Source organism: Cheilinus undulatus, linkage group 16 (assembly GCF_018320785.1).
Source record: "Cheilinus undulatus linkage group 16, ASM1832078v1, whole genome shotgun sequence".
Lineage (NCBI taxonomy): Eukaryota > Metazoa > Chordata > Actinopteri > Labriformes > Labridae > Cheilinus > Cheilinus undulatus.
This window is the reverse complement of record NC_054880.1, coordinates 35781410-35800374: the sequence shown is the minus strand read 5'-3', so window position 1 is coordinate 35800374 and position 18965 is coordinate 35781410. Positions and strand designations below refer to the sequence as shown.

Here is an 18965-nt window from a genome sequence, read left to right as displayed (position 1 = left end):
GCTTTATAAGGACGGAAAGTCTGGTGTTACATCATTTATGGTCCGTCAAGCAAAGAAGTAGGAAAGCGTAGGTTAAGCTGTAAATTTGTCCATTTTCTGACCAGTTTTCTAAGTGCTATTGATGGAGGACCAGGAGGATAAAGATGTGGAAGTTAAGGCGCCTTCAGTCGTTGACCGTTATTACACTAGATGGTACAGAGCAGGTAAATGTCGCAGCACTGATAGTCTCTACTGTTAGCAGACTCAGCTAACGACAGTTACTCAGAGACCGCAGGGACAGAGAGCTTTATGTGCTCACTAAGAACTGAGCGCATGAATGAAGTTAAATACTCACCAACAATATTGTCTTTTGTTTGTTTGTTTCAGATATGAAGGGGAAACCGTGTGAGGACCACTGCATCCTTCAGCATTCAAACAGGTAACTTTAAAAGTGGTGTTAATTCAACACCAGGTGGGGATGATTATGTTATTGAGCTGACAAGTGGCATCATGTAAAGAAACCTGATAATAAACCCTGTTTGAAAGACGGTTTTTTTTTTTTGTAGTTTTAAGGTTGTATAATTGCAATAACTTTGGCTGTGACTGGTCCCTGACAGAGGTTGAAAAAGTATTAGTAACTGTACTTCAGTAAAAGTAGAGTAACTCTGATTAAATTCAAGGTTTACTTTAAGGTCGTTTTTCTTGTTGTCTACTCCTTTAAAAAGAGCACAAAGAAAAAGTTCCATACAACCAGAATTTTATTTTCTATATTATAATAAATTTATCTTGCAGTTAGCACAAAACATATTTGTTATCATACCATTACTGTAATGGAAGGTGTTATTAGGTCTTAAAATCTATGAAGAGGGTCATTAAAAAGATCTAAAAATGTATTAAATTTAATATAAGGTTTTCTGCACATACCCTGAGCTGAGATTCTCTCCTTTTCTCTTCTTTCTCTTCCTTGAAAAAAGTAAATATACTACACGTACACAAAATAAGATCAGCAAAACAGATGTTTTGTTGACAAAGGGCACCAAAATCAACACATACTAGAAGTTTCTCATAAGGGCTTTAACACTAATTCTATAAAAGAAACTCTGACAGACTGTTCACCTTTTAATCTGTTTGTTTTCTGCAGAATATGTGTAGTTACATTAGCTCACACTCACCCAATCCTCCAGAACGGACGGACAATCAAGGGCATCAATTACCAGATCAGTAATGGCTGCAGTCGACTACAAAATAAAGTGTCTGGGAAATCCAAGCGGGTAAACACCAGTGCATAATTCACAAAGTTACAGATCATATGTAAATGCATTAATCTACATCTCCATCTTCATTTTCTTTCATAGGGGGGGCAGTTTCTCACAGATTATGCACCTCTGTGTAGAATAACATGCAGTGATGAAACTGAATACACCATCTACAGGTGAGAAAATGTCTGTTTTATAAGGCGTACATTCCACATGTTGTGTATTACAATTAGTCACACAAATCTGTTTTCCTCATAGCTGCATTCGAGGCCGTCTGCTCGAGGTCAACGAGAGCATTCTAGAAACACCGTCTCTCTTACTTGAAAAGGTAAATAAGCATTTATACCATCACTTTACCCACAACATGGATTTTTCTGTAATCTTTAAATTCTCTTTAGAACAACTATGAATCTAAGTTGTCATGTTAGATATTTAAATGCTTTGTCTACACAATACACAATGTAAGTGGACATAATGATACCTTGCAATGAAATTAAATACAGATACAAATCTGAACAATTTAAATCAATTTGATGCAATATTTCTTTTCAACCAGCTGAGGTAGGTGGATATTGAATGTCATTTTTCTAAGGAAAAAATAAACACTGTGTAACAGTATCTATACAACCTCAGAATTGAAAAGTATTGACTTTGTTTTTTAAAATGTGTAAAAGGGGTATTTTTCATTTTTTATTCAGGACATTTAAATAGAAGAATATTGGAAATTGACGTCAGCCTTTTATAGGTAACTTTTATCATGAAAAAATAGCAGTGGTAAAATTATTGATAACATTTTACCATGAACTCAATATCATGTAACACATGAAGACAAAATGAATAGCCCCCTATGAAAATGTCTTTTTTGAAGTATTTCCGACATGCTGTTGAACAGAGCAAGGATTTTTTTGACATTGCTTTTCCAAACATCCTAGTTTTATTTTGGATGCTGACATTATTTTACTTCGACCACAGAAATAAAACAATTTCACAAAAAACCAAAAACTACCAGGGTCTAAATGATTAGCCCCCCAGATGCTAATCGTCAGTTGTGTCTCCTCTTTGCTGGATAACAGTCTGCAGTGGTTTGTTCTAATTTAACAAGTCTCAGTCTCATCTCCTGAGGGATCCCAGCCCATTCTTCTTTGGCCAATCTCTCAAGCTCCACCAGATTTGTTGGTCTTCTGGCATGGACCTCCTCATCTGTATGTATTGTATCCAGATTAATCCTCTAATCTAAATTAAAAGATGCTTTGTCTGTAAATGCTTGACAGCCATCCACTGACGGATACATCGCCGTCATCCTGCCAAAGTTTGAAGAGAGCAAGAGCATAACAGAGAACCTTCTGAGCAGGGAGCAGTTTGAGAGCCTCGTCTCCAAACGTACTGTTGACCAATCACAGCCCTCCTGACCAAGATCCGAGACCCGTGCCTTGTCTGAGAAGACCTCTCTTCTTTCCACTCTCATCAGGTTCAGTGAGACTGAGGACTTTATTGTGGAAAGTGACCGTTAAACATCAGAGGGACTATTGCATTTAATGAAAGTGCTGCACTGTGCCTCAAACATGCATTTTTTTTATTTCAAGAATTTAATTTATTGCTTGGATTTTCTACTTTGGAAAGCATACAGTTTTTAGTTTTCTGTGTAAAATCCCCTTAACTCCTTCAGTTCTACTTCATTTTGTAAAATGTCAATAAACACAAACAACAGTGATGTAAGAAAAATATTGTTTATTTTTTATGTGTCACTTTTATTAACCTCTTCAATTGTCAAAAGAATAGATGGTCCAAAACTATATCTGATTTCTTCACATCTGTAGTGCCCCTAAAATTCCCAGCATCCTTTGCTGCACTCCTACTGTACAAAGCTTAATGTATATTCTATTTCAGTCATCAGACCCTCACCTAGTACCAAAGTCATAGCCTTAGGATACAATAGTGTGTATATATTTATATATCTCTGCTTCAAGTACCATATTTTACATACAGTATCATATACCATTTATCACAACGAGGCAGCTTCACAATGATAGTCTTCATATCAAGTACACTTCATGGCTCTATTTGCCACTGGTGCCAGTTCATTTCTTTATGGGAAGAAAAAAACTCTTCAGACAGCATGTGATTTAATAATAAACTATGATACTGACGTCCCAAAATAAAAACAACCGTCTGATTTGTTTTTAGAGAAAGCAGGCCCAAATAAAAAGTAAGCCCCCCATTATTCACACAGGAGGACTAAGAGCTTTATAGTTCATACAAGTAGCAAGCTGAAGACCAGAGTGTCTTCATGATGACAATCATATTTGGCTTATATTGTGAGTTTTTCACTTTGTCACAAACATGGCACATGGAAACATTCCATAGCAAACCGTATGGAAACAAGACATTAAAGAATGACTTTAAAATACGTCTCTATTTAAGTGAGATTCAGAATACAATACCGTGATAAGCGGACAGAATGCACTATAATGACTAATAATACAGAACAATACAAAACTATGACACATCGATCATAAGAGACCCAAACACGGGGGATTGTTGATGGCATCATGCACTGAATTTTTAGCATATTCACTGTTTTTTTGTTTTTTTCGTTTGGCTTACATGTGCAACACGTTTACAGTACACCACAAAGCAGAGGCACATAGTGAAGACAGATGTATGGCTGAGCATCAAGAGGAGTTCTTTCCTGATTTCAGATCATTTTATCCAATCAAAGTCCAGAGAAATGGTATCTCTAAAATTAGGTTTGTGCCAAGCCTCTCACACTCTTCAAAGAGGCTCACTGCAAAGTCACTGTATTGTCTGATTGTCTCCATCTTGTGGATTAGGTTGGAACTGGTAAAAAGCTACGCTTAGGGTACAGAAAGCTTGGATCTCCATCCATTAAACTCTGACTGACCCTGACAAGTCTCCCACTTCTGCTGGGTGTATGAGGATGAGGGGATTTAAGTGTTTTCTTCCTCCACAAAGGTGACGTTGGCTATGTGCTGCTCCCAAGGAGAACTTTAAAGACAAAGGAGGTGGCTATTTCCTGGATTATTTGCTCTCTAGGAGGTTGAGGCCGGCCATGTGCTGCTCCAAGGATTTGACACCGAAGCCATTACTGTTCTTGTTGTTGTTGAGAGCTGCGTCCTCTTTGACGGGCGTGGATGCATCCTGCCTCTCTCTCCAGTCCTGTGGGGAACCCAGGCTGGTCCTCTCTGACTTGTACTGCAGATGGACACAGTTTTGAGAGAAAATTAATGGAAATAAAAAAATATTAAAGCTGCAAGAAACTTTAAGGTTATGACAACTTCAGCAACGTCCAAAAAGTGAGAGGATTTATAACCTTTCTGATCGTGTTCCATACATGTGTAAGTAATATTTTAAAACATCAAATCCCATTACTTCTTTTGTAAAAAGCTGTTGACTTACTCGTTGAACACCTTCCCCTGTGGTGTGAGTATGAGATAAAAAAATCTATAGGATCTTTGCAGTTGGCATTAGCCAACTGCTGAAAACTCCCCTTGGGGGGCAAGTATAATGATTTCTGCATAGAGAAATGCTAACAAAAAGGACATGTTTGGAGCTGTTCCTGACTTTGCCAAGTGTTTAAGTGCGAAAATAAAAGCATATATCATTTTCAAGCTACTTTTATGTCCTGAAAATAGTGAAATATTCAGGGAAAAAGCTAAAAAAAGCTGATGGTGAAACAGCAGTAGCCAGGAATTTAGAAAGGCTCCATTGAAAGCCTGGATGAGAGATTTTATACAACATGTGTATGCTCCATTTCCACAAAGTGGTCCGATTTTCTTCAGTACAGTTTTGTCATGGTTTAGTTTATTAAACTGATCTTGCCCGTGTTTCCTCAGCTGATGTCCGCCTAGTCTAGCTCATTGTGACACGTAATCTGTCTCTTTTTAGAGATCCAAACCATTTGGCTCAGCTCAGTCAAGCTGGTTATTTGGCTCCCTAAGAGATCTTCATTTGGTACCAGTTTGGCTTTATAAATGTAGATTAAATAACAGCTGTTCGGTCGCACCCCTCGTATGTGGACGGCCTGGGTTCAAGTCTTCTTTACCACTCTCTCTTTAACCTGAAATCTGAGTCAAAAAAACCTGTTTAAAACTTTTTTTGCAGCAGCAGAGATGTCATGCATTAAATATCATGCAATCATTCAAGACCCATTTTTTAGAATGGTCTACAAAAACTCCTTCTTTATTTTTATTTTATTTTTTACATTTTCTGATTAAATATGAGGATGACATGAAAATGATCGTTCCCTTCAGTACAGTAATTCATATTCAATTGGTAATATGAGTCAAAACCATTACAATTAGATATTTTTTCAAAATTGTTCAGCCCTAGTTTTATCTAATATTGTGTTGGTTATAATATGTGTTTGCTGGAAAATACATAAGATGAGGAACTTAAGAAATAGTCGCATGTCAAATCACAATCGCAATATTTGGGAAAAAAAAAATCACAATTAGATTATTTTCTCAAATTGTTCAGCCCTAGTTTATACGGTTGATAGTATGTCATCGATTCAATTTAAAGCATGTGTGTGACAAAATTATGTTTTTTTTAATATGTTAAAGGGGCTCAGCTAGCCTCTTAGCTAAGTAAAGACTCCACTAGACTCTTGTCTCCCTTCATCTGTCCAGATGACGCTGGGAGGTCTGCAGGAGTGAGCAATTTGTGATAATGATTGCCTACAATAAGGTAAATCAGTTAAACTATGGAAAAACAAGACACCTTTTTGTAAAGTATAGAAATCGTACTCAGTGCATGTAGTAATTTTCTGATAATTGCAGCAGATGGGTCTATTTAGGGGTGTAAGGTAATAATTTCACCCCAATGCAGCATTCAGGATGACATGATGCAAACAACCTATATAATTTACAATCACTCTCATAGTCTCTCTCTACACCCAACTTTTCAATCTTTTGACATATTTGCAATTATTTTTAAATTTCTGCAAGATCAAGGAATAGGTTTTTCAGTATTTTAGTATTTAAATAAATGCAATTAAAGCTGTCGAACATTTCTAGATTGATACAAGAACACATGAATATTAAGTAAATAAGGTTGTGATGAACCCTTAAAAAATAACTAACACTCTCTAGAGCTCCCATCAACTGATGTGTTGTCTCTCTTAAATTCCTGTGAGGATCTGGGGTTCTGGTCAGCTTTGGATCCCCTTGCTGATAAAGCAGTGACTTTTATTTCTTTGTTGAATTTGTCGGTTACATGCATAAGTTCTGTTTTTACTAAATCATTCTTTCTTTTAACAGTCAAATATATCAGCAACTGAAAATCTGTAGAGAAAAACTGAATATTTTTTTTATGCAGCATGTCAGTTACTATATCTGACAGTTACCACAGCCTGCAGCAATTTCAGGCAATAAAATACAATAAAGAAAAATGTAATTTTATTCCTGCTTGTTTGTTTGGGTCTTTTTTGGGTTCATAACCAGCTAAGACCTCCACACAGGAGCTTTGAGGTCAACATTTAAATGTTTATGCCAGCTACTTGATCATTTTGTGCTCAGGCCAGTTTGACTTTGGAACAACCTGGCTGAGGAGATCTTTTAAATCACATCTTAAAATACACTTGCCTTTAATTTTCTTTTACTCCTTTTATTGCTACTGTTCATCTCTGCCCTGTCTCTGATCTGATGGCCTGCTATTATCCTCTTTTATTGTTTTCATTCATCTGCTAATTTTATTCTAACACACTCTCTTGTCCTTATTTCTATTTAATGTCCTGGGATGTGATCCTGTCTTCAAATTCTAAGTAATCTGATTTTACAGTCATTTCTACTGCTATTTATGTTTTTCTATCCTACAATTGAATAGCTGTATCTTATGACTTTTTAAAAACTATTCTTACTATTATATTCCTTCACATGCATTCGCTCTTGTTTCTCTATTGTTTTATTATTTTGTTTTTGCCTTTACTTGAATCTGTGGACATCTCTCAGTTTGGTCTGACTTTTGATGTTTATTATGTTATGTTCCTGAGACCCTGCCTTTTCTTGTCTGTCTAAGCCGATGTAAACATCGGTTTTTAAAGCTGCTAAAAAGAGAGTATGCACATCACAATCAGGGTGAGTCACGGCAGTTCTGGCTGCTGAGTGGCAGAAATCAGGAGGGAGTACGCAGCAAACAGCTTTTTAATAATTATATCCTAGGGTGATCACAGCTGGCAGTATAGATCCTAACCTAGTAGAATATGTTTACAGATATGACTGGGGCTGTGATATTATGTTGATAAAGCCACAAGACAAAAGCATGCTATTACCGGAGCTACCACCAGCATTCTGTTAGTGATGAATATAAGATGAACTCAACCATACAGTGAAATTAAATCTCAGGTGACAAGGCATTTTAGGATGTGCAATTATGTTTTTATAGCTGTGCATATAATCCCACAATGTCCAATTAACATGACTAGTGTTATGGGGAAGGACACAAAATGTCTAGTCTATAGATATTTATCACAGATTAAAGTATTCAACCCAATAACAGTTTATACTACCAACATGATATGAAAGTTGAGAGCTGTACCATTGTCACATAAAAAATAAATGGGAGGTAAAAACAGTTTAACAGGTGATAAAATCAACCTAGATTGAAAAATAAAGCCTGGGTATGTTCATCTTATATCGAGGTGCACCTCAAATTTTTACTAACATTTTAAATGCACAGTATGCATTTAAAATGTGTACATTTTAGTTTTTATTTAGTTTGGGTTTTTTTTTTTGGTAAAGCTTGATTTTTATTTATTTTCAGCTGACTAAAACAATTTTGAAATTTTATTCTTACTTATTTAATTAGTTTTAGTCGACAGTAACAATCTAGGTACAGACCAGCTCTGCTGTTTACGTCCTGTTTTGAATTGAGGGCTCTGTTTAATAAAAATGGCACCCGATAAAGCATATTTACTAAACAGAAAACATATGTTTGGTTTTCACTCATGAATTTCTCAAATGAAGGAGAAAAGTGCTGAAAAGGCAACTCCATTTCAGCTGGAAGCAATGCCACACTGCATGCACATCCTGGGACCGCTTCCAGCGTGAATGTGGAAGTTCCTTTTAAAGTGCATTTCTCCCTCATTACAAGAAATGTATGAATGAAAACAAAACGTCGGTTTTCTGTTTATTGAATACGCTGTTTTTTTAAACTGAGTCTTAAACTCAAAACAAGAAGTAGTTCTGCAAAGAAAGCCATGGAAGTGGGCAGCGCTGAGCAGTGCTGGTCTTAACTCACTGGAAATGTCAAGTATGGGGGTTTCCATGTTACAGAGGTGTGTTTGGGGGATCAAACTCGCAACCTATGGCAGCCTCCATGACAAGACATGTCCTGTTACAATCATAAAAATTAAGAATTTCTCATGGCTCCACATTTGCTTTACCTCCCCTGAGAGGCCAAAAAAGTTTGATCAAACCTCCAAGGGCTTCATCAGCTTTTGTGATCAATGTTCCCTCTCTGTTTAGAGATATCCATGCACAATAGCATGCCAAGCTAATACATGTCATTCTAACATGAAGGCCATCAAAAGCTGTCACCTTTCTGTTGAGTTTGTTGCAGATCGGAAGGAGGGAGAGGACCACAGTCAGGATACTTCTGGTTGTTTGGATGGATGAGTCCACCTTGAGACGTGAGAGGAAAAGACAAAAGATGTAGATTCAGAGGGTAAAGCTCAGAATACATACATAACATTTCTTCATCTACTGTACCCTCCCCCTACCGTCTCTCTCTGGTGATGAAGAACGAATGAAAATCGAAACACTTATTTATCAGCAGAGGAGTTATATGTCACCCTTTTCTTTTGATTCAAATCTTTGCTTTAATTCCAAGTCAACCTGAGGCAGCTAATCCACACCCTAATGTTCATTTATTCCCTTACACATTCATTTATCTTCCAACCTCGGTTCAATAATGGTGTTTGATGGCAGATCAAAGATAACGCTGTACACAGCTAGGAAATACCACGGTTACTATGATGTAAAATGTGTATTTTTGATGTTGCTTAAGCTAGTTATCCCTTTGAGAAAAAAATACACAAAAAGGATTTTCTGTACACTCAGTGATTCTACTAATAAAAACAGAAAAGCCTTGCCATTAACATTAAATACTGTCAGAAAGTTTGCATACCAAGGTTATTTTGTTAAAGGCAGTACGAAAGTAACTACAAGTAGATCATTTAAGACAAAATCCAACATAAAAATGATGCTTGTGTACAGTGTTACCAAATGAGATAAAAAATCATGGAGAAAATACCTCAAGTTTTGGTATCAGTCCATTTATTTCATACATACGATGATAATTTAGGCTAATTGTGACATCAAGAGTCCGTTTTTCTCATTTGTCTTCATATGTCTCGCTGGGGGCGGGGCTAAAAGTTTATTTTAATGATTTTTATGTAGAATAATTTCAGTTTTATGCTGCAATTATTTTTCAATTGCTCTTTAAGTTCTTGCTCCAACCACATGTCCAAGTGACAAGCAACACATCTCAATAAAGTTGGGACAGGGCAACAAAAGGCTGGAAAAGTAAGTGGTACTCATGAAAAACAGCTGGAGGAACATTTTTGCAACTGATCAGGTTAATTGTCAACAGGTCAATAACATGGCTGGGTCTTAAAGGAGCATTTTAGAGAGGCGGTTTCCTCAGAAGTAAAGATGGGAAGAGGTTCATCTATCTGAAAAAAATATGGAACAATGTCAGAAAAATGTTTCTCAATGTAAAATTGTGAAGACTTTGAATATCCGAACACCTGTAGTCCATAATTTCATCAAAAGATTCAGAGAATCTAGTAAAACTGCACAAGAGACATTGGAACAACAACATTGGATGTCCATGATCTTCAGGTCCTTAGGTGGCCCTGCATTATAAACAGAAATGATTCAGTACCAGAAATTAGGCTTCAAAAAATGGATACGGCAACATATCAGCACATTCACCTTGCCAATAAGCATATCGATACATGTATCAGGTAATCAATATGGTCATTAATGCTGTGATGGCAGTTTGAACATATTCATTCCCCAGGGTGCAGTTAACAAAGAAGCCAGCAGATGGCAGCAGTTATAAAACTGCATGATGCAGGGCACACCTTACTCAACTAAAATGAGTTAGAGCCAGTACTCACGCTGGGTAACACGGCCTATATTTGTTATCTAATGCCAGCAAGACTGAGAGAAAAGTTACTGGATTACTTTGTGTTTCTTCAAAGACACCAAAGTCAGGAGTTTGACAGGAGTCATGCAAACAACAGCAACAGCTAGGCTCATCAGGCTAATCAGTGTTGTCCCGATCAGCATTGAATGACGCTGTAAACTATAAATTTCCCTAAATTTCAGGACTTCATAAGTAGGACTTTATGCTTCATTTGTTCAGACATGAGCCAAACAGTAGCCCTGATATTGAAGGTTTAAAGCAGCTGATCCTACACAATGTTAACATGGCTGTGTCCCTACTTTTTTTTGAGATGTGTTGCTGCCATCAAATTCAAAATGAGCCAATATTTTTTTTTTATGAAATGGTAAAATGTCTCAGTTTCAACAGCTGATTTGTTTATGTTCTTTTGTGAATAAAATATGGATTTATGAGATTTGACAATAATTGCATACTGTTTTTATTTACATTTAACGTGGCGCCCAAACTTTTTTGAAATTGGGGTTGAAAGATGAAAGGGAGAGTAATAGCTGGAAGAGACATGCTGTTGATCTTGATGCCTTTATCCGAGCAATAATCAGTATGTATTTATTATGTACTTGTATATGAAGTGATTTACATGCTTGTTTTTTGAATCCTGGACTATGTTTGACCTCCCTGATAAATATTTCATTAAGAAAGTGAAAACAAAAAGTCATGAAAAATGTAGAACTCTTAACCTTGGTACACTCAAAAAAAAACAACACATATACAAGCGTAGTGTGTGTACCTTCTGAAAGGTGGCAGTCTTGCCCTGCACTGGAGTCTTTGCCCCCATCTGCAGCTGTTGGCACAAAGCCACCAGTTTCTCCATCTCTGTCATCACCGCAGACTTCTCCTCATCAACCAGCTGGAACAGAGAGACACACAGAGTGGATAAGCCTTACCGACAGCACAGATACTCATAATGGTGTTATAGAGGGAGACAAGTACTGACATGATTGATATCCTGATCTAGATTCACAGGCCTCTTCCTCAATCACAAACCAAGCATCAAAAAGAGGAAGAAATGAATAAAAATTTAAGGTTATTTAATATAATCCTCACACAAGAGCCAGGTCATGATCTAAAAAGCTTAAGTCTGTTACCAAGCTGAGTTAATCCCTAAATCTCAGTCACGGGGGCTGTCAATCTACTCCAGCTACATGCCACCAATGACTTAAAAGCACAGTCTTCTTTTCAGAGTAGCACTCAGACAAAAACATAAAATGGCTTTAACCTCAATTTGAAATATTCAAGTTAATTTGCATGAACAATGTTCTGCTTTTTACCAAGAAGAGACCATAAGAAGTGGAATACAGGTGTGTTTTTTTGAAAGAACTACAGACTCTTAGAAGTTAAGATGCTCAGAGGTTATAGGTTCTGCAAAAAAGTCTAAAAATTACTGAACAATTTCAGGAGAATCATCTTCAATGCAAATTTGCAATGACTTTGAATATCCGACCATATATAGTCCACAATATCATCAAAAGACTCAGAGAATCTAGAGAAATCTCGGCGAACAAGGGACAAGGCTAAAGGTCAATATTAGATGCTCGTGAACCTCAGGTTTTAAGGGCCACTGCATTAAAAACAGGCATTATTATGTACTAGAAATCCCTGCACAGGCTCAGGAACCCTCCAGAAATCATTATCTGTTAATACAGTTAGCTGTGCCATCCACAAATGCAAGTTAAAGCTGTATCATGCAAAGAAGAAGTGAATATGTGAACACAATCCAGAAAACAAAGCCGTCTTCTCTAAAAGCTCATTTAAAATTGACTGATGCAAAATGGAAAACTGTTCTGTGGTCACATCAATTAAAATTTGAAATTTTTTTTGGGAAACCACATGCCATAAATGACTTACAAGCAAACCCCTCTTTTAAATATTTAAATAATTTAAAATATTAAAGCTACAGGTGTGTTTTTGTAAAAGAACTACAGATGTGGAGGCTGAGACAGAGAGACTCCATTAGCAGCAGTTTGTTTAATGTAATTAATCAGAGAGTGTGTGGCAAGTTGAGGACGGGGCCTATGAATTAACCCCTCTCCTCACACACATCCAACAAACACACCTACAGCTCAAGCAGTGACAAATGGGGGTTGTTAATGGCTGTCAAAGAGAGCCGTTTAATTAAACTTTGGAAAACCAGAGGAACATCAGGGCAAAAGAAGAGGAAAATGCTAAGCTTTGTTTTGTTTTGTTTGTCTGGATCGCAGCTCAGAGTAGAAAATACGGAGATGGTGAAAATGTGTGACAGGCTTAATTTCCTGCTCTCGCTGCGTGATTTATAAGGCCGACCTGGCACCGTAGTGGCATGTCAGAAAGGGTGCTATGGGTGTTTGAGTGTGGGAGCTGTAACTTCAGCGGGGGCACAGGTGTCACTGTTTGTGTTTCAGTGAGTGAATACAGATGAGTAAGCAGCTCAACCTGAGCAAAGAAGACATTTTCTTCATCTTTTACCGTGTTATTTGTCTTCTTTACTCTGCATAGATTTCTATAGTTTCCTTATCTACTCTTAAAGCTCTTTGAAGAACTTCTGATTTTGTCAGTTTGGAGATAAAAAGTTTCATCCTGCTTTCTTTTCCATGCCAAACTTTTCCCTAATCATAACAGAAAACCTAAAAATAAAGGCTGATTTTGCAGCATCCTGTTAATCCTGTCTGATACCTTCCACTAAGCAACATTAAAAGATGTAAAAAATTACTTCACAGAAAAAATGAGAGAAAGTAAAGTAGAGATGATAGAAAAAAATCTTCAATAATATTTACTAGGATTCTGAATCAGTTTAAAGCAGAGGTGTCAAACTCAATCACAGCAGGAGCTGAATTCTTAATTCAAGTCCAACTTGAGAGCCTAACCCCTAAAATATACCAGATACATGTTTGGTCTGCCTCCGCTTCAGCACGGCAACAAAGCAGATAGGTTTCAGTTTTAATCAATGAGAGAGCTTCCATCAGCTCAGCTGCACTACATCTCTGCTCCACCAGAGCTCCAGCAGTCTGCAGCAGATACGCTGGACATCTATTTCTGCCAGTTGCTGGAGACCTGCACAAAAATTCAGCATGGAGCAGATCGGACGGGGCAGGAAGTGTCGCTGAAACCAAATTTCAGAATAAAATACTCAGTGTTGACGCCAGACAAATGCCAGACCGTATTTCCTTTCACTACTGACCCATGGTAGAAGCAAGAATCTGGGGCCTGCAGCCAAACTGCAGTGCAGCCATGATGGACCAGAGACGCATCTGGTGTATTTTAGGGGTCACAGGGTCAACATTCAACCATGAAACTGTCGATTTTAACAATCGCTATATGATATTGAGGTATAGTATAATTGTCAAGGCTTGTACTATTCAAATCATAGGCTTTTTTTTTTTTTTAAAAAAGGTAAATGTTTCAGCTGTTAAAAGGAGCCCTGCATGATCAGACAAGTTCATCTTGTTGGATAGGCTTTTGTGTCTCTTGTATGTATACTGAACTAAAAACTCACTAGATATCTGCATTTTGAGTAAATCTGAGTTTATAAACTCACCAGGATGCCGCCATGTTTTGGTCCGCACTGGCGGTGTGATGTCACAGTTCTGTAGCACTCCTCGCCGTTCCTATGTAGTAACAGCTGTTTCAGACCGGCAGCCAGTGTTAGAGCTGCATCTCAGAGAGGCTGCACGTCTTACACATGGATAGTTTTAAAATTTAAGGTCTCTTCTATTTTTTATTTGCACCATAAGCAATTATCTGTCCATCTAGACAGGAAACTGATAAATACAGAGCCATATTTACCTTCTTGTAGCAAATATTTCTACCACGTCTGCAGAATATGTTTGAATTCAGTTTCTTGATGAACCAGATGAAGGCCACGAGCTAAAATGCATCTGTTTAATAAAGTTGTTCCCCAAACATCTACTCTTTATGAAGGTTTCTGTTTCGTGCCAGCGCGGACTAAAACATGGCGACCTCCTGGTGAGTTTATAAGCTCAAATTTACTCAAAATGCAGATATCTAGTGAATTTTAAGTTCAATATACATTTGAGAGATACAAATATCTATCCAACAAGATGAAGTTGTCTGTTCATGCAGGGTTCCTTATAAAGAAAATACTAACACGCTCACAGAAAAAAAAAGTGTTTTTTTTTTGTTATTTTGAGGCTGTTTAGAGTTTTCTTTGCAGCCATTCCTCGAATGCAGATTTAAGTACAGCTGAGAGGCATGATAACCAATTAAATATTATTAGCTTTTTTTCTGTTTACCTCTACACATGTCAAATCACAGCATATAAGAGTTATTATCATAAAGGTAATGGGGGACAGTGTGAGTGGTATTAGTTGTCACATACAATTTTGGGCTGATTTTGGGCTGTAAAATAATCATGTTGACACCACACACTTGAGGATTATTCAGACAAATACTTGTTGTGATGAGCCTTTACTAGGGATATGCCCATACAATGGTCAGGAGAGGTAAATCTGGCCTCAAATCTGGCTTCATCTGGCCAGCCTTCTATAATCATTCTTGTTGCTGATGGATGCTTTCTTGATCCCTAATTTGCAAAAAAAGATTCAAAATGGAAATCAGTGGGAACACTGTGATTCTTTTGTTGCCTTAAACTGTGTGTCAGGAAGTGTCTGTGTTAATGTCCTTAATTGGATTTTACCTGAGCAGAAAAAGTGCGGAGAGATGAGCACAGCTGGAGCCCCTCTTCAGAGAGAACCTGAGGAATGAGTCAGAAAAAAACAACTTTTAAACAAAAACAAGCAAAGCAATCCCGTAAAGGTACTTAAACATTAATGACATGGATATCAGATAAATATGAACAAAGTAATCACTGAATAATGACTTTCTAAATAAGGAGGCAGAGGCAAAACTCCCTCTGGGTTTGTTGTTTTCAGCTCAGTATTCACACTGACAGGGCAAGGCTTTGTTCCGCTTGGTTTATGTTTCCATCAGGGGCTAAAATATATTTGAAACATGTTTTTTATTCTTTTTAAAGATGAAACACTCACTCTACAGCTATTAGCTTTGCCACATGAGAGAAGAAATAAGACGCCACCTACTGTGGGACAGTTTTTGTAATGCCACAAAGGCAGAGTTTCATCCAAGGAGAACAATTCAAGGAGAGCTTTCCAAAAATAAGATAAGACTTAGTTTGCTCTAAAATACTTGAAGGCCAAGAACCTAATCAACTTTGGGTCTCATAACTGAACGAAGATCAGTTCTGCAGACTGCTGCAATCAGCAGAGGAAAGTTTGGGGGAAATGGTGTGGTTCGTTTTGGTTGGTGACAACTAACTCTGAAAGCTGCATACACTACATGGACAAAAGTATTAGGCCATTGCTTTTAAAGTGTACGTGAACTCCCAGCTCAGAGCTAATTCCGCCCACTTCAGGATTTCAAAAAATGCACAAAAAGAGAGCAGTTTGGTACTGAGAAGGAGGGGAATAGGACATGTTTTTGTTGTTGTTTTTTAAAAGGATGGAATTCTTCCAGATGAAGCAGAAGTGATAGTGACGTCCCCTTGCCAGAAAGTGACACAGGCCCAATCCCAATGTCCACACTCACTGACTTTGAGGTGGGCTCCCGCTAAGTCCGTGAGGACTCAGGGCTCTCCCACTGTCAAATCATAAAGTGCGTGAGTGATCCCTCACTGACTTTTTGAGCCCTTCATGCACCCTTTCCATGGGTGGGCATCTCTGCAGACTTAGCGTGAGGGAATTACCCATAGTTCATTGCATTGTGACGTATGACAGGGATTCTCGGGGGATCCCCACTGGTAAACGCTACAAATGTGAAGTGAAAAGAGCGCAATTATAAACAAAAACATGGAAGGTGCAAAAGGGGTGGACGCTGCAAAAAAGAAGTATTTTTCCTGTAAGTATATTATATAAAACAGCTTTCATCCACTGAGAAAATAGGTCTATAGGTGAGGCACGCTTGTTTTTATCTTTGCTTTAAGCTCTGCAAGATGCCGACTGAAAGCTGGGGCCCTTGGAGCCGAAGCAGTGCAGGTGCAGGAGAGGATGGGAGAGGTCTCTGAATGCTAAAGTCAGTTAGGTTACATTCACACTGCAGTTAAAAATGACCTGAATCTGATTTTTTTGCTCACATGTGACTCGTGTCTGATTTTTCTCTGACAGTGTGAACAGCACAAGTCACATTGAATCTGACCTTTTTGAATCAGAATCAGGCACTTTTGAATGTGGTTCTAAATCAGATACGTATCTGATCTTTTGGAAGTTGACTGCAGTGTGAACAGGCAAACAAAAAAAATCAGATCTGAGAAAAGATCAGAATTGAGCATTAAGGCCTGCAGTGTGAACGTAGCCTTAGAGGCGGTAACGTTCTACCTTTTATATAAAGTTCGTGACATAGGTCACATAAGCCCCACCTTTTCAGAAAAGATTTTAAAAGCAGATGTCTGTTTGAGCTAAATAAAAGTCCTAAAATGCAGGTTCTTTTATCACTTTGGTGCAAATGTCAGAAATAACACCAGCATTAATGTGTTTTATTACAGTTCAGTCAGATATCTCAGTGTTTAGCTGAAAAAAATGATAAAGTGTTCACTACTTATTTAATTACTGAATCCAGGTGCTTCAATCTGACCTGTTGCCACAGGTGTATAAAATCAAGCACCTAGCCATGCTGTCTACATTTGCAAAAATTTGTGGCACTAAATGAGTCCAAGCATGGTACTGTGATGGATGCCACCTTTGCAATTATGGGATGTGAAATGTCATCCCTGAACTATAAGGGATATTATTAGGAAGTGGAAGCATCAAGGAACAACAACAACAACAAAGAAATGAAGCTAAAGCTTTCATGCCTTCAGAGAAGATTGTAGGCTGTTAAGGCTGCAAAAAGGGGGGACAACTCCATATTAAGGCATTAAAATCAACTTTATAGAAATAGCATTGGTGTTTAAGATCTTTTTTTGCTTTTGTGGGTCATAATAAGGAGGCATGATAATAATTTAAGTCTGTTTCATGACCACTCATCACAGGAGCTTTACTTTCAGAAAGAAGTTCTGTAGCAGGAAGGAAGCATGGTCAGTAAATATTTAGACTTTTTCTCAGCTCTCCTTATCAGTATGCTTCCCCCCCTTTCCCTCTATCGTCCTTCTTCCTCTCTTATCTCCTTTGCCAACCCAACTGAAATAAATCCTGGTTGACACTTTGGACCCTCATTCTACAAATATTGCACATTACTGGCAATGATCCCAACTCAATAGGAAACAGTCCTGCCATGCAGCCTAGTTTGTTATCACTTAATGTCCGACGTAGGAGCACAGTTCTATCAGATCTGTGAGATGGAAGTAAACAAAGCTACTCTGGTGTTTTTTTCTCACCCATTGATCCAGCAGACCCAGTATGTCTTTGCTTTTAATGAAACTACAGATGTATTCATTTGAAGCTTTGATAAATCAGGAGGAAAACAGAACAAGACATGGAGAGACGCAGAGATTAGTGGATATGGATGCACGCACCTCAGCTTGATGAAAGAGATCCAGTGTTGTTTTCAGCAGCCCCTCCCCTCTAGGGAATCAATATGGGAAAAACAGAAAATGAGGACAATGAGAGATGGATGAGGACAGAAACATATCCACGGTCACCAACAAACAGTGTTACTTAGATCAATCACAATGATTTTACCGTCAGTATGAGTCATGGTCATGTCAATGTCAATAGGGCCTCGAAATATGCCTGCCAAGTATTAAGAGCTGAAGTCTTTTAATAACACAAAGCTTCTAGAGGCACTAAAATCCACTGAACAGGCTAGAAAAACACAGGTGCATCTCAAAAAAATAGAATTATCAAGTTAAAAGTTCATTTTTTTCCATGGTTCACCTCAGAAAATCAAACTTCCATATATTCTAGATTCATCTAATGCAAAATGAAATATTTCAAGACTTTTTTATTTTAATCTTGATGACTACAACTCACCACTTATTAAAATCTCAAACCTACTATCAAAATACTAGAATATTGTCAAAAAAAGCCCATTTGTAAAGGTTTCCTGAGCCTTTATTCTCTCACTTTTTTCAGTACACACAACCACAATTAGGGGGAAGACTGCTGACTTGACAAATATCCAGTAGACGATCATTGACACCCTCCACAAGGAGGGTAAACCACAGAAGGTCACTGCTGAAAGGCCAGGCTGTTCTCAGAGGCTGTACAAAAGCATCTTCATGGAAAGCTGACTGAAGGGAAAAGTGTGGTAAGAAAAGAAGCACAAGTAACAGGGATGAGCTCATCCTTCAGAGGATTGTCAAACAATGCAAATTCAAGAACTTAGGGGAGCTTCAAAAGGAGTGGACTGAGACTGGAGTCGGCAGATCAAGAGCCACCACATAGACGGGTCCAGGAAATGGACTACAAGTGTCCAGCCATCCCTGAACCACAGACGTCATCAGTGTCTCACCTGTTCTAAGGAGAAAAAGAATTGGACTGCTGGGCAGTGGTCCAAAGTCCTGTTAAAATATGGAAGTAAATCTTGATTTCACTGTAAATCAAGGTCCCAGAGTCAGGAGGAAAATTTGAGAGGAAC

At 37.9% G+C, this 18965-nt stretch overlaps 2 protein-coding genes across 2 annotated transcripts in view; one reads left to right on the top strand and one right to left on the bottom strand.

Annotated features, from left to right (window-relative positions):
* Window positions 1-19: 19 nt before the first annotated feature.
* abitram (actin binding transcription modulator) lies at window positions 20-2946 on the top strand. Its single transcript, XM_041808245.1, has 6 exons — window positions 20-203; window positions 367-418; window positions 1121-1250; window positions 1335-1411; window positions 1494-1563; window positions 2507-2946. The coding sequence occupies exons 1-6, from the start codon at window positions 122-124 to the stop codon at window positions 2642-2644; spliced, it is 549 nt and encodes a 182-aa protein (XP_041664179.1). The 5' UTR covers window positions 20-121; the 3' UTR covers window positions 2645-2946.
* Window positions 2947-2948: 2 nt separating this feature from the next.
* Window positions 2949-18965, bottom strand: part of ctnnal1 (catenin (cadherin-associated protein), alpha-like 1) — a 122517-nt gene continuing 106500 nt past the window's right edge. Inside the window, exons 16-20 of the mRNA XM_041808241.1 lie at window positions 17902-17950; window positions 15076-15132; window positions 11173-11292; window positions 8792-8875; window positions 2949-4448 (exon numbers count right to left, since the gene is read on the bottom strand). Coding sequence (XP_041664175.1) covers window positions 4275-4448; window positions 8792-8875; window positions 11173-11292; window positions 15076-15132; window positions 17902-17950 — 484 coding nt within the window. The 3' untranslated portion in view covers window positions 2949-4274. The remainder of the gene's footprint in view (window positions 4449-8791; window positions 8876-11172; window positions 11293-15075; window positions 15133-17901; window positions 17951-18965) is intronic.

Excerpts from the sequence above, each read along its gene's own strand:
- abitram (XM_041808245.1), top strand. The coding sequence starts at position 122 with ATGGAGGACCAGGAGGATAAAGATGTGGAAGTTAAGGCGCCTTCAGTC. Across the intron at positions 204-366 it reads CACTAGATGGTACAGAGCAG|ATATGAAGGGGAAACCGTGT; the intron begins GTAAATGTCGCA and ends TGTTTGTTTCAG. Across the intron at positions 1,251-1,334 it reads TGTCTGGGAAATCCAAGCGG|GGGGGGCAGTTTCTCACAGA; the intron begins GTAAACACCAGT and ends TTTCTTTCATAG.